Source organism: Zalophus californianus, chromosome X, assembly GCF_009762305.2.
Source record: "Zalophus californianus isolate mZalCal1 chromosome X, mZalCal1.pri.v2, whole genome shotgun sequence".
Lineage (NCBI taxonomy): Eukaryota > Metazoa > Chordata > Mammalia > Carnivora > Otariidae > Zalophus > Zalophus californianus.
This window is the reverse complement of record NC_045612.1, coordinates 86467988-86489412: the sequence shown is the minus strand read 5'-3', so window position 1 is coordinate 86489412 and position 21425 is coordinate 86467988. Positions and strand designations below refer to the sequence as shown.

Genomic DNA, 21425 nt, shown 5'->3' with positions numbered 1-21425 from the left:
AATCTGGAAGCTCCCTGTGTGTTTTTCAGCCAGTGGGTCCACTTTGATCCCCTCTTGAAGGGACCCCAGAGCATTGGGTCCCAGGTTGTCATATACTTCACTCATGAGCTGAGTCTTACTTTTCTTTCCTAAGGATCAGTAGTGCCATCTTATGATCCTGCCAGAAGGGTGTTCTCAGATAACTATGCAATCAAAATGCCATTTAGAATTCTTCAAAAGCTTAAGGTCTTCTCAAGTCATGCAGCACAGTGTATGAGTGACCAAAAAAAAAAAAAAATCATCGCTAAAATGATAGAATATCAGAGTTGGAAGGGACCTTAAAAATCATGCTTGCTAAACCTCCCCCATTTTACAGACGGAGAACCTGAAAGCCACAGAGATTAAGGCAATTGCCCAAGGTGATAAAACTAGTGATTTGTGGAGCTAGGGTTAGAATCTGTACCTTCTCACTGCGGGACAAGAGGGCCGCCGGCAAAGCCTTTCTTCCCATTGCCTTTCATTTAAAAACTACGTAAGCCATCTTCTTCTTGGTGCTTTCCTCCTGGTGTTCTCCAGACACTGTCACCTGCTTTGTTGCTAAATACTCCAGTGGTCTGCCTCTCAGAATGAAAGTCTGCCCTTTGAAATGTGCTGTCTCTACTCTTCTAGCTGCGCTATCATTTTTTTGGTCATTATTTTTCTTTTCAGAACCACCACGTAACGCATAGATACACCTCACTATTTAAGATTCAAACAATGCACATGTATAGAAAATGTGAAAGACCCCCCCCCCACTTCCCACTCCAGAGATAACCCCTAAAAATAATTCAGTGTGACTCTTGCAGTTCTTTTTCTCTGCAGTTAACACATAGACACACACTTTTAAAAATATTCTACTTATTATTTTGTGACTTGCTTTTTTTACACACTGTGTTTGAGATTTTTCTATTTTAGTTCATATCAGTCTACTTCTCCCCTTGTGCTCTGCGCCTATTACTGGACTCTTTCATTGTTTCCAGGTTTTGCTACCACTAACAGTGCTGCAGTGAATAACATACACACATTGGTGTGGCCAGGTACATGGGTTTCTTTAAGAGCAGTTGTTAGATTTTATATTTATAATTCATTATTTCTGTCCATGACATCACGCTGTTTCCATGAGCCCAAGAAGAATCTCTCTCTCTCTCTCTTTTTTTAAAGATGTTATTTATTTATTTATTTGTCAGAGAGAGAGAGAGAGATCGAGAGGGAGAGAGCGCACACAGAGCAGGGGGAGCGGCAGGCAGAGAGAGAAGCATGCTTCCCACCGAGCAGGGAGCCCGATGCGGGGCTCGATCTCAGGAGTCTGGGATCATGACCTGAGCCGAAGGCAGACGCTTAACCGACTGAGCCACCTAGGTGCCCCCAAGAAGAATCTCCTAATTGGTGTTTCCTCTCCAAGTTTTTGCTCCTGCAAAGAATAATTGCTGATCTCTTGTTCCCAACTTCCTTCTGGAGATTAATAAAGAGAAACCAACACAGACTTAGGACAGAAGAAGCAGAGAACCGCTGCTTCTGAAACAGTAATTACAAGTTATTACACAGGACTGTGCTAGCTAGGTTTCCCAACCCTGGGGTATGTTATATGCATTTTAGGGCAGCGTCTCCCTACCCATGACATTCCCCAGGCCTTTTGTCAATCCCATAAATGTGTAAATTTGAGAAGGAAAGAATGAAGAGCAAGTAATGGAGCTGAGGGATGTTTTCTTTACGTGGACAAACCCCTCGGCAACCTTGTCAAATCTAGTCCCTCTACTTCCAGTTCTCCATGGATTTTTGTGGCATTCTAGTCCAGCAGGAGCCTGCCGATACCAAGCCATAAATCCACATGCCATTTCTCCCAGCTTTGATAACTCTGGAAGTTTGCAGCCTGGCTCCAGTGGTAATGAAAGTGGATTGGGTTGGGAACTTCCAGATTAGAGCAGATGCTGGGGGTAGGAGGCGTAGAAGTTACACTCCCACACTCATGTCTACAACCCAGTGGGGACAGAGCTGTATCCATTGGGAAATGGGGAGTCCAAGGGTGGTCTTAGAATCTAGATTCCTTCTTGTTTCTAAAGTCTTTTCCCTATCGCTTTCTGCCATGCCTCATCTTCCTGTGTACTGCTCAGAATCCTCAAACTTCACTTAGTAGATTTGTTGCCGTTTTTGCAGTCCCATTACCCGCATCTCTTACCACCTCTTATTTTCTAATATATATTTTTAAAGATTTTATATATTTGTCAGAGAGAGAGAGAGCACAAGCAGGGGGAGCTGCAGGCAAAGGGAGAAGCAGGCTCCCTGCTGAGCAAGGAGCCCAATGCGGGACTTGAGCCTAGGACCCTGGGATCGTGACCTGAGCCGAAGGCAGACGCTTAACCGACTGAGCCACCCAGGCGCCCCTCACCACCTCTTATTTTGTCTAGCTTTCAGCAGAGTTGGGATAGAGAGCTTCCTCTTTGTTGTCCTTCCTGCCTCTTAGACAACTTCAAGTTTTAACCTGCTGTGAACGGAAACCAAAGCAGTCAGTCCTGAAATGAAATGTATGCAAACCAACACAGGCACTGACCAGTCAGACTGGATGCCGGACGTAGCACTCGGCAGTGTCCTGGGGCCTCCTCATGTTCCAGCTGCTGAATCATGGGGAACATTCAGGAGCCTTCCAGGGGATGGTTGGTGGGGAGAAGAGGCTTCAGGAAAAAGTAGTTATTTATCCACAGCTCTGGAGGTATTTCAGTATTTAACAACCAGTATGGCTGTACAGATGGGTATCAATGGAAAGTCTCCTTGAATATGTGTCCCAGGGGCCAAACTAAGATAGTGTATTAAAGCATGACATGGTCCTGTGGTACTCTCCAGGGCTTAGATGGGAGAGCTACTCCACCAACAGTTGCTTTTCAGCCCCTGGGTCTGGGTAAGTGGGAAAGCAAGCTAGAAGTGAAATGGAGGCTCAAGTTGATAGGTCTTAAAAGTATTGACTAATATTGGGGCTTCAACTGTAATGCAGTCTCAAACCTAGGGATGAATGGAGTGTGGAAGGGTTCATAACTTTCTGGGAGATCTAAAATGGATGAGCCAATAAAAGAAGGGAAGGGGCTGCAGAAACGGAAGTGAGAAATGGCATACGATAGGCTCTTAGTACATGCCGTTGAATGAAGGTAAAATTTAAATAACCACAAGATGAATATCTGCTGACGTATGCTAGGTAGAGTGTTGAATTTTTTGTAGGTGTCATTTCAGCATTGCAAACATACAATATATCCTTGTAAAAACTGAAATATATTTTAAAAAAATGGGACTTTTTTTCGGCTCCTGTGATACATACCAAGAGCCCTGCCCCATTTCTCTAAATGTTTCTTTCTTCCTTAGGGCAGCTGCCAATAAGTGAGCCCTCCTGCATCTGCCATATTACTAAAGCAGTATTTCAGGGTCTGTGCACCAGGTTTCCTTCTATCCTCTTTCCCCTTGTGTTTTTGTTAGTGTTTAACTAGTTCACTTAATCAGTTACTGTTCAGCTCCCCAGGTAAATTTCTAGTGGCTTATTGGTTAGGGATTGAAGTAAACATGACTCTCAAATTGGAATTTCTTTTTTTGTATTTTACAGGGTTGTCTAGTTTCAAGCATCATGTGATTTGTAGGAAAAAAAATTAGAAAGTAGTTTCCATAAAGGGGAACGAGCTAAATGCATTCATTTATATGCCGCCTCATTCAAGCGGTGTGTTTCTAAAGACCCATTGTTAAGTTTTTAGACCTAAGTGTAACCTACCGGGAAAGCTGTTTAAGTATTGACTTTTTTCTGGACATTTTTTCCCAGACTCAAGCAGTGCAAATTACCCTTTAGGGGCTTTAAAAAATTATTCAAATTGAGATCTAATTGTACTTTAACTTGAATCATTTTCCTATTAAAGTATTAAATTTTTTTATGTGTAACTTAGAGCACACTATGCCTTAAAAACTTACTTGAGCTAAGTTTTACCTTTTTTTGGTACGGAGGCAAAAATCTAGACTTACTTAAGTACCTTAATATGACATTTAGGGTCCCATTTAATTTTACTCTTCCTTCCTTGGCAGAGAATTTACACACCAGAAGCTTAACTCTTAATACACTGTTTTTTGAAAAGCCCTTTTGCATTTTGTGACTTTCTTTGTACCTCAGTAGTTGGTCCCCAACGGGATAATCTCTGCTTCTATTCTTGACAACTAAGTTTTATAAATTTACCATTTCTTTCTAGTAAGTTAAAAAAAATGCTAAGAAACGAAACCAGTTCGATGTGGCATATGACCCACAGTTTAAGCTGTTTGTCATCCAGTCAGATATAGGTATGTCTGTGAAAGAGTGGAAACAATTTAATCCCTCTCATTGATGAAACCGAAAATAGTTGTAACATCATTGTCATTATTATTATGTACTTTTAAGTATTTTATTTGTCCTATTCTAAAAATTACGAGGATATTTAAAAACTCTGGTTCTACACTTGTGCCAAATGCCCATTAAGTGGGCTCCCTATGCTGAAAGTTTTAAAAACAAATATAACACTGTATGTTAACTACACTGGAATTAAAATTAAAAAAAAAAAAACATTGTTATTGGAGCCACTGACATTTTAGAAATCAGAAGGTGATCTGATCACATCTGTGTTCCAGAAACCTAACTCTGTTTGTCCCCAAATGTTGACTATATTTTTTGTTTTTTATCATAGGCTGCATTACAAATCAGTAAGCATTCTGTGTCTTATTTTCACAATAATATCAATGGACCTACGCCTGGCAGTCTGTATCATGAACATATGCTAGAGATTACAAATTTGGCACAAAGGGGAATTGTAATTAAATTAAATCTCATTTTAGTACAAGGACTGCATTGTAGCTACCAGACCTAGTTTTCAAAGGAAGTAAATTTACATGGAATGATAAAGTCCCTCCCCTAGATGTAACATTTGAAAAACACATGAGCTTACATCAAAAGTTATTAGAACACGGTACCAGTCCTACAATTCAGTCACTGTACATTGAAGAACTATACATTTTTATAAATACCAAAACATATACTATCTTGAAGCGTAAAATCATCTAGTGAGATAACATACATCTTACCAGATAATGTAAGTGAATTCCGCAGTTACCTTCAGAAACTAGTGGTAGGATCCTGTTTAATAAAGAATGACTTTGAAGGAGGCTTATGAGTTTGGGCATGTTACACTCTTTGAGTAAGATAGACACACTTTTCTAAAAGTACAGTTGTGTAACGCAATCATACTTGGGCCACAAATCGCTTTTGATTTTCAAGCTTTGCAGTTCATTCACAAATACTATCAGTTGCCACTTCATTTTAATTCTTCTCATTAATGCTAGCTGAGTTCATCAAGAGACTGAGATGTTACGATAATGATGGACTGGACCCAAAGCACACAGGTTTCATGAAGTCCCTCACATTTCATGAGGTTTTGCTGTATTAACATTTCAGGATGCGTTGGGCCCTAAGAAGTGATGAGAGTGATCACAACATTTCAGACCCCTACATTTAGGTCTGATTATTGGAGCACACTGACTGGATTAATGTTTAACAGCAGCTGTCCTGCGGATTCACTGAGGAAGTTGTGAGATGGCTATTTCATTCTCCTTTACTCAACTGGCCTTATTGCACAGTTAATTAAGACCTGCTGGAGAATAGCCTTAGGAATAGGGCCTGGGAAGGGAGAGCCTTTTAAATAATGCAAATGTAGTAGTGCATTTATTTTCACAGCTGAAATAGCTAGTTTTACCCAGTTTGGATTAGTGAGATCAGATTTGATGTTGCTTTCTGGGTAGAGAACTAAATACTATGAAACAACTCATGTTCTTGACTGTAATCTGAGCTTTTAAGTTACTAGGTGCTATTAAAGAGCTGAGCTTGTATAGTAAGTTCACATGCAGTTCCGTTTCCATAATTTTCTCTAATTATGACGTATACACAGAAAGACATAGAACATATGCATACAGTTTAAAGAATGATTATCATGTGGACACTCAGGTAACTACGGGTCAGATCAAGAAAAATTACCGGCCTTTGGAAGCCCCACCCTCACCATGTGCTCCGTCCAGAAGGCGACCCCCTTCCCCTCCTCTGGGTAGCTACCGTCTGTACTTTTGTCATTCCCTTGCCTCTCTTTGTAATGTGGCAACTTACATTTGCGCCCTAAAATGGCATAATGTAGGTTGGCCTGGTTTCAAACTTCTGTGGAGAGAAGTCGCGCTATGTGCCCCTGTGTTTGGCATCTCTCATCCAGCGTCACATGTCTGAGATTTCCTCCGTGTTTTTGCTCTCCAGGGCGTTTTAAAAAGGCTTTTCTGTATTTGCCCCTCTCCCTTTTTAACTTAGGATCCCCGTAACTTGCCTGAGTGCTCTCAGATAGCCCTACTTTGCCTCCCTGGATTTGCTGCTAAATAAGGTCTAAAGACTGAAACCTGCCTGCACCCCGGTTTTGTGAACTGACCTGGCGGCCCCCGTGGGACGGCCTTGGTTTAGATGAGACTACATCTTTAAGGCGCCTGTGCTCGGTTAAAAAAAAATCTTCCTTTCTCCAAGGCTGGTCCAAGGGTCTGGTCACGTGACTCCACCAGTGACATCACATTCTGACCGCCTGGGGAACACTGGTGGTGCCTTAGGTGGCATTTGTTCCTGCAAAAGGCAGAGAACGCAGCAAGTGCCCTTCTAAAGCAGTGCCTCCCGGGGCTCCTTCTAGAAAAGCGCCGCAACCTAAATGGCCAAATGTGGGCTGCCCAGGTTATTTCTTCCTTGAGGCAGAAAAAAAGAAAGCTGTGATTGAAGGTAAGCCGACTTGAGCCCAGCCCAGGACCGAAGTGTGACCCCAGGGAGAAGGGGATCTGGAGAATCACAAGCAGTCTGTTTCTCGGCTTCTGATCACTGCTGGCTCTTTGCAGAGCTGCCTGACAATTTGCGTTGCTAATAGGAGACTATCTACAAAGAAGGATGATGCAGTGCTCATGTTACCTAGTGATGTAATAGGATTCTTTCCTTTCCTGTTAGGAAGCTGTTGCAGAGCTTCATTTTTTACATCCTTAGAGCCTTAGAGCGGCGGGGGGGGGGGGGGGGTGCTCCTTTGATACATCGTGTAACCTTAGATAGCTATTGGGTGCTTTTAAAAATCAGTTTCACCAAATCCTCTCTAAATTTCTCCTGAAAGGAGAGCCCTTGAATCAGAGCAAATTCATTTGGAGCATTAACCTGCTTTCAAAAGCCAATTTCTGGTTGTTTGGTGTCCTATGTTCATGTCAGCATTTGTCTCGAGAATAGAAACAGCTTTTTTTTTTTTTTTGCTGCCCCCCCCCATACTTTATTTTCTTTCTGTCCCCCTTTCCTAGCTGGCTCTTTCCCTCCAAGCTCTCAAACACACCGGCATTAATGTTTATCAGTATGCCACTGACATGATAGGAAACGCTGGGCTGGTGATTCAGCAGCCAACCATTTTACAGCCAGGTAGGTTCAAGATATGGAAAGGACTTTGGTTTAGGGGGTTTTAAGATTAACTTGCTCCCCTCCTCCACTCCAGCCCCACCCCCACTCCCACCCTCAATATGATTTGGATTCTGCAGGGCTTTTCCTTTTAAATGTGTGTGCTGCTGGTGAAAGGTATACCAGGTGAAGTATTTGGAAGACAGTTTGTAAATCAGGTACAGCTTGGGGGTTAATTTCCACTTACCCCACTACAGTGCTGAAGTCGTCCCTACGGAGTTTAGAGTGAAGATGGGGATGAGGCTGGGTGGGAGGGAGCTGGGTTTCAGCTCAGGCCCACTTTGGCCTCCTCTGCGGAGGGATTCATCACCAAACAGTCTGGATGAAGCTTTGTCCCTGCCAAGGTTGATGCTGCGAATGTGAGCTTTGGCTGGTTGAGTTCAATGATCGCATTACTCTGCATTTTTTCCTCAGCTCGCGTTTGCATAAATTCCTGAATACTGTTTTACATTTTGTGTTTAATAGAGAAATACTGTTTCACCAGAGGACGGTGGAAATATTTGGAACAAGTTTGTCAAGCAATACTAAGTAACCTTGTGTGTGTACAGCTCCTGAGTTTGAATACTTCTTTCTCATCCCCACCATTCGGCAAATAAACGTTGATTCCGCTGATATTTATTGAATCTTGGCTATGTGTTAGACGCGAGAAGGCAGTGATGACTCAGATAGAGGGCTGCCCTCAAAGAGCTTCCGGTCTAGAAAGGAAGACAAAACATTTGCATAAGTGATTGTAATAGAAGCGCTGAAAGCAAAGCAGATAAAGGACTGCAGTTGGGCAAGTGGATATGTTGCTTCCACTGAAGGATCAGAGAGGGACGGCCCATCGCCAGACTGTGCACTGGTCTTTGAATCTCTACTTGTAAGTCTTGGGCTGTTCTGACATTCTACAAGCCCATTACATCAGGGATCAAAGTCTTCCACCTATTGAAGGGAAATGTGTACATTCCAGCCAGCTTAACTCTTGAAGAGGCTGACTTGCTTTCTTTGGCATTCCCACTCAGGCAAAAGCCACCTCCCAGAATTGAATTACTGCCTTACACATGCAAAATGGTTTCTGATGTGATATGTCTGCAAAGACCTTTGGCCCTTTTGTCTCCCTTCCATAAAAGAAACTGAAAAACCTAAGCTGCTCCGCGCGCTCCTGTATTTTGTTTCATAAATCCTTTCCCACTACACTTCAACTCCTGTCAATTCTCCCTTTTGTACTGTCCTGCTCATCTGTCCCTTTCCATTTATACGGCCTGAAGGCACTCACCGTTTTGTGCCTAGACCACAGAAACCTCTAAATACGATGGATGTTCCCACCAATGATTATATTGCTTTATCAGCACACCCTAACTGTAATCATCCGATGGTTTAAGGACTCACCTTTTGGTACTTAGCAGGGAGGTATCAAAGTGTTTAGAGTGTCTGAGGCACTAATGTCTGCTTCCTGTTCAATACAGAGGACAGGTCATACAATGGTGGAGGAATAGGTTCTTCAAATAGGATGATGGACTTCTTGGAGGAGCCAATCCCTGGTGTGGGGACCTATGATGATTTCAACACAATTGACTGGGTGAGGGAGAAGTCACGGGACCGGGATAGGCACCGAGAGGTAAGAACAAAGATGGTATGTGAGCTAAGTGTCAGGAAGCACCAGGGGAAGAAGTTGAAGATACGTATTCTTTCCATGTGTGCTTTCCTTCAGCCCTGGATCTGGCTGAATCTGGTGTCTACTGGCAATGTAGGGTTTTATTTTTTAACTTATTTTTATTTTTAGGGCATCTTGTATGTGCTTTTAAGAATTTCTATTTAACGGTGATTTATCTTCCTGTAGTAAAGTAGTTGGAAAGAATCCTTGCAGCCCTGACGTGAGGATAAGTGCCTAGCAAAGAGGTGAAAACCAACTTGGTGGAGGGGACTGAAGTGCATTTCAGAGATCGTCTTCCTCGATCTCGTTTCCCTTTTTTTTTTTTTTCAAGAAATGATTTTTTTTGTTTTTTTTTTTAAGATTTTATTTATTTATTCATGAGAGACACAGAGAGAGAAAGAGAGAGAGAGAGAGAGGCAGAGGAGAAGCAGGCTCCCAAGGAGCAGGGAGCCCGATGCGGGACTCGATCCCAGGACTCTGGGATCATGACCTGAGCCGAAGGCAGACGCTTAACCATCTGAGCCACCCAGGCGCCCGATCTCGTTTCCCTTTTATGGTTTTCCCTGAAACAGGAGTTTTAGAACTAAGAAAAGAAAGGGTGCTGCTTTCAAAAGAATAAAAGAAGAAAAAAACCCAAAAAACCCCAGAGCCCTGGTGTTTACTGAAGCCTACGGGATAAAGTCCTTGTGATTATGGCTCTTGAACAACCATAAGACAAAATGTACACATTCGACTCAAACCCACAAGACCAATCAAATCCAAAATTAAGGACATTAATTAAATGTGATAGGTACTAAGATGGCGCTCATGGCTATGACACAGATTCCTTTGAATTTGGTGAGAGAATTTCCCCACTTTTCTCTTTCCAGAGTCCCGTGAAAACCTCTTAAAGCAGTCTGTCTTTAACTTGTTGCTGTGTGTCATTTAAATCAGGGAATCACAATTTCTAGCTCGCATCAGGGCCTCACGGAGAGCTTATTAGAAAGGGAGGGCCCTAGCCCCAGTGATCCGAATTCAGTGGGTGATCCTCTGGTGAGACATTCTTTCAACCAACCTTAGGTGTGGTTCTTTTTTTCCTTACTATTTCTGCTTTGAGTCCAAATTTAAAATGTGATTTTTTTTTTTAAGTTGGTCCCACTCTCTCCTGTGTTCATGATTTCCTTCTCTCAGAGCCAGGCAAGTCTCCTGAGCAGTCAGGGGCAGATCGCTTCGTATTCTTAAGCCATTTCCATCTCCTGACTGGTTTTCTCATGATCACCGGAGCCTCACAGTCAGGTTGTCCCTGGGAGAAGCTTTGAGAAATTCCTGTGTAATCCTTGGATTTGTGACCATCTCACTGAATTTTCTATCCTAACTGAAAAGGGGGATCTCCACAAAAACACTCCATGTTTTTTTCATAAGGTTGCCACTGTTTGGAAACATGCACACATACTCTATCGTATCAATTCATCAGGCAGGCTTTAGAATTTCTGCCATCTGTAATTCAAAGTTCAATTTGTCATCACGTGCATATTCAGCATGTTATTTACATTGTGAAAGTCACCTGGGATACGACAAGGGCATCTTTCCCACTATCTGAAAATGGTCACATCTGAGACACATTATGCCAATTAACAATAATTCAAAATCAATTAAAATGTGTTTATCAAGTGATCAAAAGGGACTTTTTTTTGCATTAAACTGTTCATCATCTGACTGGAAACACTGTCACAGAAAAAAACATCACCTCATCTACTTTCAGCACTAAAACTGGAAACTTAAAGTCATAGGTCAAGATGAATTTTTAAAATGCTTTTAAAATGTTTATAATAATTTATCATTATTTGTGATAGTGCTGTAGATGAAGATGGGGTAACGAAGTCACAGTTTCAAAGATAAGAAATAGAGGTGCAGAGAAGGGGGACAATGACAAAGCTGTCAGAATGCTTGGTTTTGAAATGTGGGCACTGAAGGGTTAAATTGAGGCAAGGGCAGAAGACCTTTCTGCACCTCTCGATTAGCCTCAGATATTCCCAGCAGGGTCTTTTTTTTTTTTTTTAAAGATTTTATTTATTTGAGAGAGAGAGAGAGCATGAGCAGGGTGAGGGGCAGAGGGAGAGGGAGAAGCAGACTTCCCTCTGAGCAGGGAGCCCGATGCGGGGCTCGATTCCAGGACCCTGGGATCATGACCTGAGCCGAAGGCATCAGCTTAACTGACTGAGCCACACAGGCACCCTTCCCAGCAGGTTTTTGAAAATAGATGCATCCCTGATACCATTTAGTATCTGTGATCGGTGCGGGGAGCAAGTGTTGGAACTTGCCTCACTTGAAGCACAGCCCGGATAGGAAACTTCACACTGTACTTTCACCACTCAAATAAGCCCGTGTTTGTCGATTGGAAAAACAGTCAGCCTATTTGCCTGAGTCAAGAGACCATCCTTAGAATATCGGATGTCTGGGGCAGACAGAGACCACTGCAAAAAGCAAACCAAATTGAGGTGATAGAGAATTAGCAGCTGAATGGGGAATCCCTGACTAAGGTACTTGGAGCCATTGCGATACTGCAGAGAAAGGTGGGGTTCAGTAAGACAAGCTTCAGTAAACCTCCCAAGTTCCCGATGAGGTCAGTTCACCCCGAGATTATTTGAGAAGTAACTCCAGATTGGTCTCTCTGCCTAATGAACAGATTTATCTTTGTATTTCTTTAATGTGCATTTTAAGGTGAAAAAGCAAGCGTGTGTATAGAGTGTACCAGTTTTTTCTCATTTCTCCCTAGATTACCAATAAAAGCAAAGAGTCGACATGGGCCTTAATTCACAGTGTGAGCGATGCGTTTTCTGGCTGGTTGTTAATGCTACTTATTGGGCTCTTATCAGGTATGGTAAACTGTGTTTGTTTTCTAAACAAATCTCCTAAAACTGTGGTGTGCTCTTCCCCCAAGTCATGAACTGAGTTGAGTGCTGTGCTTTACGGTTTTCCTACATGCAATATATTGCTGGTGGACCTTGAGGAAGCTCAATGCTCCCATCTGTAAAGGGATACTGCATCCCCTTCCTTAAATAAATGCAGTTAAAAGGGGAAATGTATCTAAATGCATTTGTATGCTATAAAATATTGTATCCATTTTAAGGCCCTATTAGCACTGCCTTCCAGTGATTGTCTTGAGGAGGAGTCCTTCTAATAGAGACAATCAAGGTTTTTTTTTGTTAAAGATTTTATTTATTTGAGAGAGAAAGAGAGAGAGCACGAGCAGGGGAGGGGCAGAGGGCAGAAGCAGGCTCCCCTCTGAGTAGGGAGCCCGACTGGGACTTGATCCCAGAACCCAGGACCCAGGGATCACGACCCAAGCTGAAGGCAGATGCTTAACCAACTGAGGCACCCAGGCACTCTGGGACAATGTTTTTTGTTTTTTTTTTTAAACACATACTATGTGGGGTGTATAAGAGGAGATAGAGAAGAAAGAGAACTTCCTGGGAGCTTTTTGTAGGTATTTCTTAAACATCTGCTCTCTCATTTGGTGGTGAAGAACAGCATAGAAGATGTGGCCCATGCCCTCAAGAAACTTACAATCGCACTCTTTCATGCTGGTGGACGAGTGGGATGGCACTACCTTTTCCTTTCGTCTCGTCAACCTCCCAAGCCGCTCCAAATAATGCACAGTCTAAGTAGGAATAGTGCCCTTGCTATGCCCATACAGCTTTAAAGCAAGCTTCCAGGCAGGCTTCCCCTCCCACCGGGGAAGCAGAAAGCCAAAAATACCCTGGCAGAGATACTAAGGGTTGTATCCTTAACGGCATTAAACGATGGGCCTAGGAGGATCTGGAATATTGAGCTGAAAGAGAAGTTAGGTGGGAAACCTGGAGGTAGACGGGATAAAATGGCCGTTAGCACGGGCTCTACTTTGCAGCTACTGGGACTTGAATTCCAGCCCTGGCACATGATAGTTTTGTGACTTTTGGCAAATTTCTTAACCCTTGGCAGCTCTAGTTTACTGATCTATAAAATGGGGCTCATAAGAGTACGCATAGTCCACGTTTGCTGTGAGGACAGAATAGTGGGTAGATGAGATCTAGCACGGATGGTGCTCAGCACGGTGCCCACAGTTGTTAACAACACCACTGCTGCTGTTACCTGGAGAAGCGTTATAAGCCACAGAGCATAAGACGGTTGCTGCAAATGAAGAAAGGCTCAGCCATAGCTGGGTTTTCAAAGATTATCTAGGGAAGGGGTCAGCAGTGTTTTTTGGTAAAGGGTCAGACAGTGAATATTTTAGGATTTGTGGCCCCCCCCCAAAAAAAAACTTTACTTGCAAGCATAGAGGCAGATTTGACCCCTGGGCCATAGTTTGCCAACCCGTGGTCTCGGGGCTTAGTACTACCCCTACAGGCTCACGCGGGAGAGAGAACGTGGTCTGGCCAGTCTAGAGTTGGCTAATGGTAGACCAAGTGGTCTGTAATGCTAAGTATTGCAGAGAGGCTGAAGGGAAGGAAAAGGTTATAGTTTAGCAGTTAGTAGGATACCAGTGACCTTGGAAAACTATCTCATAAAAAAATATCAGGAGTCAGATTTCAAGGGGAAGCGACCAGCGTAGAAGTTCCGGAGCTATTTGGTGGCCATTGGAAGGAGAGAAGGGACAGAAGCTTGGAACGGTAACGAGGACAAGGGAAAGCATTTTGTTCTGTAGGGTAAGGGAAACCTGATAAAATTTGTCACCGGGGAAGAAGGGGCCCATCGGGAAAAGAAGGCAAAACAGCAGGAGAAGGGAGGATAGGATTGAGGGTACCGGCATTAGCTAGAATAAGACAGGCTCACACGAAAACAACCAGAGAACAAGCCAAACTCTGTAACACATGTCAATTTTCTGAATTAAGAGTTAGGATGAAGAGTTAGAAGGCTGGAGAAGGTGGGCGTGGCCGAGAGGAGGTGTCAAACAAGGTGTTAGATTTGACTAGGTTATTCAAGTATGTAAATAACCTCTGTTAACACTTTTAGCACCTACCCAAACATACACATGACATGGCCTCCAGCCTGTTGGAATGTAGGCGTAATATCCTCAACTTTTTAATGTATTTCTTGTCACTCGGTGGCCAGTGAATATTTTTCTTTCCCTCGAACACACAGGGCATTTTGTTTTTAAGCACCGCAGAGCAACAATAGAAGCAGTGTGTCTGAACGCAAGAACAGTCTGGGAATTCAGGGGCTGTGAATTTTATGGTGTCTTTGCTATTTCCCTAAAGCGTGATTCTAGACCATTTCATTTCTTTAGGCCAGAGTTTCTTTGTCTGGACGACAGAAATGATGAGAAGGCCAGAATCGAAAGTACTATAACGATCTTAACCCTACCAGTCTGTTAACCATAGCACATAAGTCCCCATTCACTCTTCAGCTTCTCAGAATTGCCTTTGGTGGCTGTTCTGCAGATAATATTGTTTGCTCCTTTATCACTATGAAAACTTCGAGATGTTCACGTGCGAGGCTCAGGAGGCTTCGACATGTCTGTAGCTTCATGTAACTTTCCATGTGCTTTTTCAGGTTCATTTCCCTCAGCCTCGAATGCCTTCCTGCCATGGCTCAGGCTCCCTCGTCCATGGAGCAGGATCGCTAACAAGGCTGAGCTCTCCTCTCAGTAGTCTTCGTCAGCTCCCTTCCCCCGGCCATCTCAGACAAAGATCATATAAGAGTCTTCAAGGCAGGCAATTCACATTTTCTCAGTCTTCTGTAAATAGTGAGAATAAAATGCTCTTTAAGAAATTTGATCGTCTTCGGAGATCAGTATCCGGCAACTGTGAGGCAAAGCAGAGTCTTGGCCATGTAAATCAGCTAAAAGGCAAATCTACTCACCCCTTGTGCCCACCCAACCACTTTGCTCTCCCCCAAGCTCCCCTATGTAGAAATTCTACGGACACAGTGTTCAATGCAGACAGTGTTTTGTGTTTTTTTTTAACCCCCTGTTGAATAGGCATTTATTTATTTTTTAAAAAAATATTTATTTATTTGACAGAGAGAGAGTGAGACGGAACACAAGCAGGGGGAGTGGGAGAGGGAGAAGCACGCTTCCCGCTGAGCAGGGAGCCTGACGCGGGGCTCGATCCCAGGACCCCAAGATCATGACCTGAACCAAAGGCAGACACTTAACAACTGAGCCACCTAGGTGCCCCATTTTGAATAGGCATTTAATGACAGGCGAAATCTCTTGGAGGTGATAGGTGGAAATCAAGCAGACAGACCATCAGAAAGAGTTTGCAGGCGGAGCCGGGAAGTTTATGGCTCATCCATTATTTTGCTGCCATTTCCCTCGTTTTCTCTTGACAACTTTGGCCTTCCCTTCCCTTGCCTCAAATCAGGTTCCTTAGCTGGCTTGATAGACATTTCTGCTCATTGGATGACAGACTTAAAAGAAGGCATATGCACGGAGGGATTCTGGTTTAACCATGAGCACTGTTGCTGGAACTCCGACCACGTCACCTTCGAAGACAGAGACAAATGCCCAGAGTGGAACAGCTGGTCCCAGCTTATCATCAGCACCGATGAGGTAATGCATTGTGAAGATTTCCAAACCGCCGGCTTTTATTCTTACGTTGACTGAATTTCTTATACTGTACTCACCGGCACTTGTGGAATGCGCCCCTCTTTTCCTCTTCATGGAAAGGGGGACCAGCGCCAGCTGCCTTTCTCTGTGGTGTAAGTGCGACCCTATTTCCCTCGCTTTGATGCTTTACACAGTGACTTCATGTTTTTGCTCGTGGTAAACAGTCCCGGTGTTTCTCCTTAGCTATTAGTACGGGGTGTGATTGAATCTGTCTTTCTCTAATAATTTCAGTAAAAATGTCAGAGCCAGCCAACAGGGATGCTATAATTTCTAACAACGACAGAGTGGCTTAAAAATGTGTCTGTTGTATACACTCCAGAAGTAATTTTCCCCTGAGCATTGCATTAGTACATTAAAAAAAATAAGGATACATTCCATATGAAAATAACAGAAACGCAGGAATAAAATTGCCAGTAGCCTTCTTTGGAGAATAAATCAATATTTTCATTTGTCCTTGTCTCCTAGCAGATATTTTTCAATGTAAAGATAACGTTGTTTTCCAGTTCCTTCCCTCTCTGTTACCACTTGAGCTGTTTGTTAGATCTCTCCTACTAAAAACAAAAACACACAAGACAGAACAAAACAGCTCTCAATTCCCAGTTCCTTTCTGGCTTCCACCAACCAAAACAGGTACCATCTCAGCTCACTCCTCATTTACTCTGTTGGCAAAGTGACTGAGACAAGGCTAGGATATATATTTATACATTTAAAATGCATTTTTTTCCTACTTTGGTCCACAGATGATTTGCAATGGGGTGTGTGCATGTGCACGTGCACGTGCGCGCGCGCGCACACACACACGGTCAAGGGAAAAGAAGGATAGGAAAATAGTGAAGTCAGAAATAAGAGTGTTTATGTACATAAATGACTGTACACATTGGCTGGGGCAAAGAGCTCCGTAAAAGGGTTAGGTACATACCATACGTGTGAGAGGGTTTAGGTCTGTTCTTCTCCAACTGGGCTAAAGTTGGCGTGCCAGTGGGTGGGTAAAAACCACAAGATAAATGCTGTGTGCCTTCTCAGAAAATCAGTGGGGTTTGTTTTGAATATTTTTTTCTAAAACTACCTTGAATTACAAAGGGGTGCAAAATTTCCATGTTTATTAAGATAAAGCAATCTCTGTTTCAGCTCTGCTCCTGAGTAGCCTATCCCCTACCCTCTCTCCTAGATTAGGAGTACTTGGGTAGAAAAGTTTGAGAAGCCCTGGAATTTAGGGTGAGTGTGTGTATGTGTGTGTGTGTGTGTGTGTGTGTGTGTGTGTGTGTGTGTGTGTGAGAGAGAGAGAGAGAGAGATTCCCTTGCCTTTTTTTATTCTTTTATTTTTGAAGTAATTATAGATTCACAAGAGGTTGCACAGCAAGGGAGGTCTCCCATACCCTTCACCCAAGCCTCCCCCAATGGTGACATCTTCTATGACCAGAGGATAGTAGCAAGACAAGGATATGATCCACAGACTTTATTTCACCAACTTTACGTGCATAGATGTGTGTGTGTGTATATGTGCATGTGTATGTGTGTATGCAGTTCTCTACAGTTTTATCACACATGTAGATTTATGTAATACCACCACAATCAGGATCTAGAACTATTGTTCCATCCCTGTAAGGCTCCCCCATGCTACCCCGTCATAGCCATTTATGTGTTTTTTTTAAGTATTCCAACTATGGCTTTCAAACTGGAACTTGAGATTTGCTCAAGTGACACATTTCTCTGGCCGTCTTTTTTTTTTTTTTTTTTTTTAATGAATGAAATCCTTGCCTGGAGAGTCTTCTAGATTCTAAGAGTTCTCCTGCCAAGAACTTAGCCTCCAGGTTTCTGGCCCTAGCCGCTTTTAGCTACTTGCCTTTCCACTCCCTCTCCCTCTTTGATTCCTGCTTCTGGAGTCTTCTTCCTCCCTAGCTACATTTGAAAGGCCAAGAGAGAGCAATTATTTATTCCTCTGAGGGATTAAAATAATGGAAAACTTGTGTCAAAGCTATAACTCAGGAGAAAAAAAAAAAAAACCCTGAGCAGTTTGGCTCTGCTTGTTTAGGTCAGTGAATTATTTTAATAATGTTTTACATTTTAAGAAGCCAGAAGTGCAGTGAGTTGTGTGTTTCATGTAATTCGAGTGAGTTTCAATTTCTCTTTTTATCAGTAAGCATCATCTCCTAATGTTCAAAATTGCCTTTTTTTTTTTTTTAAGATGTAACTATTTGCCAGCCCTTTATGTTGGTGACTCCTTATTAGTGGTCAAAATTATATTTATTTTCTGGCAGACTTGATTATCCTAGGAGGACAGTGTCACAAGTATGTTCTCTCCATTTTAAAAAGAGCTGTTGCTGTTTTATTCTTCGGATGAGCTGGCATCTCACTGGTTTTGTTCTATGGTCAGAGCCTGAAACTTTCTACTCGCATCTGCTTTTTGCTGAGTCTGTGACAGCAAAATTCTCTCAAAGATGTGGTGACTCCCTATAGAACGGAACTGTGTATTTGAAGAAAAGCGTTCAGGAATTTTTGACACCATAACCCCCTTGAGAATTTGACACCAGGGCAGGTAGAGCTGGTCTTCACTTCAAACGCGTAGCCAAGGTTCGGCCGTTCCAGCAAGAGAGCTTTCCAGGCTCTTAATAAAATCGACATAAAATCAGATCTGTTTGACCACAGAACCTGCCTGAGGTCTCGTATTGAATGTGAGTTTGCTTCGGGTTTTGTTTGTTCTTCGTTCTTGTCCATCCTTAGCAGCTGGCGTCAGTTTTCCTTTGCGGGGAGCAAAGCCTCTCGTTTTCAGTGCCAAGTGGGCTGACAGAGTTTCAGGGGTCGCCTTTGAGCGATGTGATACAGGTTTTTCCCCTTCCCGAGGCCCTCTCCCGAAACCCTATTCCTCCTCAGTGCTGCGTGCCTCACTGAGGCTGCCGGGGCTAAAACAAGCTTCTTTCTTTTTCCCCTGTTCCAGGGAGCCTTTGCCTACATAGTCAATTATTTCATGTACGTCCTCTGGGCTCTCCTATTTGCCTTCCTTGCCGTGTCTCTTGTCAAAGTGTTTGCGCCTTACGCCTGTGGCTCTGGAATTCCTGAGGTGAGTCTCTCAAACGGTTTATAAATGGTTAACAGTAGTGAATCCTTCCTGGTTAAAAGCCTTTAATAGGTATTCCAGCCTGTCCTGCAATTCGAATATGAAACAGGATCAGACCCGGAGGAAATGTGGGGTCTCTCTAGATCTTCCCTCAAGTCTCCCAGCCTGGGCCACCTGGACACGAAAGGGGTGGATTCCTAGCCCCCTTGCGGGTTCCTGGGGAATCAGGCCCTTTGAAGGCCAACCCCTGCTCCCTACCCAAGGAGATCAAGTGTAGATCCCAGGTTTCTGGCCGGAAAAAGTAGTGGTATTGTCAACTTTGTTCGAGCAGGAGAAATAAAACTATTTTGCTACATTTCCTATAATGTGATTCGGGCTTAGAAGGAGGGTGGCCGAAATCCTGTTTCTAACTACTTTTGGCTTAGATTGCTTGACAGTGACCGAAACCACTGAGATTTGAGGTTACCCAGACGACCTTGCCCCTCTCTGTTTCCTGACCAAGTCATAGTTACAAATTTCTTTGGCAGAGAATCAAGGCTCTACTGGCCTGTAAGGATGTAAGTAAGGAAAACACCCTCCCACTCTGCCTCCCCTTCTCCGATATACACACACTGTCATGCTTGCAGTACTCCCTTGCCCAGCTAGCACATGGCAGGGGGGTGGGGGTGGGGAAAGGAACTTGACAGCTTTAAGAACAGTTCTTGCTTTCTTGGGCTCTCGGGATCCCTCCCAAATTGGGGTCACGTAGGTCAAACATTTCTATGTCACTTGTTCGAAAGGTGCAGTTTCCATAATGAGGTCCAGATTATTGCTTCCCAACCTTGTTTACTTGCTTAGTCTATATTCAATCTCTCTGTGTTTGACCTGCAGATAAAAACTATCTTGAGCGGTTTTATTATTAGGGGCTATTTGGGTAAGTGGACCCTGATTATCAAAACCATCACGCTGGTGCTGGCCGTGTCATCTGGCTTGAGCCTGGGCAAAGAGGGCCCCCTGGTGCACGTGGCTTGCTGCTGTGGGAACATCCTGTGCCATTGTTTCAACAAATACAGGAAGAATGAAGCCAAGCGCAGAGAGGTAATGACAGATGGCCCGAATTGTCTCTTTTTTGGTGAGCATAAGTGGTACGATCTTAGGGATGAGGATCTGGGGACTCGACCAATGTCAGTACAAATACCCTTTGACCCAGTGGTTCCACTTCTAGGAATTTTTCCTACGGACACCCCAAGTGTGTGTGGGAACCAAGGTATGTGTGTGGGGCTGGTCGGTGCAGCATTTGTCAGTATCGCAGTAAAACGAAACAATCGCAAGGTCCATCAACAGGGGAGCGATCGAATAAACGATATTCTGGCCATACTATAGAATACTAGGCAGTCGTTAAAGAAGATAGCCTTACGTATATTGACGTGGAATGATGGCTACAAAATAGCATTAAGTTTTAAAAGCCAATTTTGGAATGATGCATGTATAGAATAACTCAGTTAGTGTTTTTTTAAAAAGTATGTATATGTGCACCTAGAAAGAAAATGTCTGGAAAGTGGTTTTACTCCAAACTGTTGAAAATGTCCACCTGTGGTGAGCAGGAAAGTGAGGTGGTAGTGAGGGAGAAGTAAGGACTTTAACTCTAATAACCTTTATTACATATCACGCTATACAAGTTGTGCTGTTTTATAACAAAATAAGTTTCAAAAATAAGAGAAGATTTTTAAAAGAAGTCATTTATTCCTGTGAACGAATATAAGCTCCACATGTGTTTCAGGTACCAGCTTTTCCATCTTTTATTTCTACCTTAATGCCACACTGAATGAGTTTCTCTGTGTATAGGATTTCTGTCTGCCTTCTGCCTCAACCCTGCTAACAGCCCCCCCACCGCATCTCTGTAGCTGTTCTCACGTTCATGCGGTTCTTAATGTGTATCATTTTGCGGAGGAAGAACAGTTTTTAGAACTGTCCCGGGTCATTGGTTACTTTTATCCTGCTATAATTAAGGATTTAAGAAAACAATGGTTCTTGCTCCGTTTTCCTTGAATTACACAGAAATCACATAGGAAATGGGTCAAGGCCAAGGTCATTTCATTAGAACGGATTTTTCACAAAATTGGAACCCAGTGATTTATTCAGAAAACAAACCAAACCAAACCATAAGGCCCAGAAGGAAACTCAAAAATGTTGAGATTTCAAATATGGAATCCATTTTGATAGTTCAAGGGGGAAAGTTCCTGGCAGGAGAGGAAGGTTAGCAGGAAAGGGAGAGGGAAGTTGGAGTCGATTGTTTAGCTACCCGTCAAATGGCAGTGGGGCATAAAGGCAGTGTGAAACTGATGAGGTTGTTAGATGGGAATAAGGTACAACAGAAGCTAAAGAGATGAAAAAACCAGTTTAGCTGGCAAGAGTAGAGTGTTGATTCTTGCTGGTTTTGCGTGGGTAGGGGGACTTCGAAACTATAGATTGCCGGTTTCTTTCATTCCATAAAATTGGCATTTTTGTTCAGACAGTTCCTTATAAAATGAGAGGGGAGTTCGGGCTGTTTCCCTGTATAGGTGTCCTGTATTTCTCTAACTAGACTCGTGAATATTTGCATCTTGAGTTCACTTCCTATGGTTTATTTAGACTTTCCAGTTATTTTTTCCTGTCCTTCTCACCATCGGCAGCAACCCTT

General features: G+C 43.1%; 1 protein-coding gene across 4 annotated transcripts in view; it reads left to right on the top strand.

Moving 5' to 3' along the window:
* The window catches only part of CLCN5 (chloride voltage-gated channel 5), a 152447-nt gene that overhangs the window by 122956 nt on the left and 8066 nt on the right, over positions 1–21425 (top strand). Inside the window, exons 1-7 of one of the 4 annotated variants that reach the window (XM_027608574.1) lie at positions 6774–6805; positions 7976–8369; positions 8956–9107; positions 11899–11998; positions 15467–15654; positions 18647–18769; positions 19637–19843. In XM_027608574.1, the coding sequence (XP_027464375.1) occupies positions 9000–9107; positions 11899–11998; positions 15467–15654; positions 18647–18769; positions 19637–19843 (726 nt within the window). In that variant the 5' untranslated portion in view covers positions 6774–6805; positions 7976–8369; positions 8956–8999. Of the gene's footprint in view, positions 1–6676; positions 6806–7370; positions 7475–7975; positions 8370–8955; positions 9108–11898; positions 11999–15466; positions 15655–18646; positions 18770–19636; positions 19844–21425 lie in introns of those variants that run through there. The other 3 variants (XM_027608573.1, XM_027608572.1, XM_027608571.2) reach the window with 3 other exon arrangements.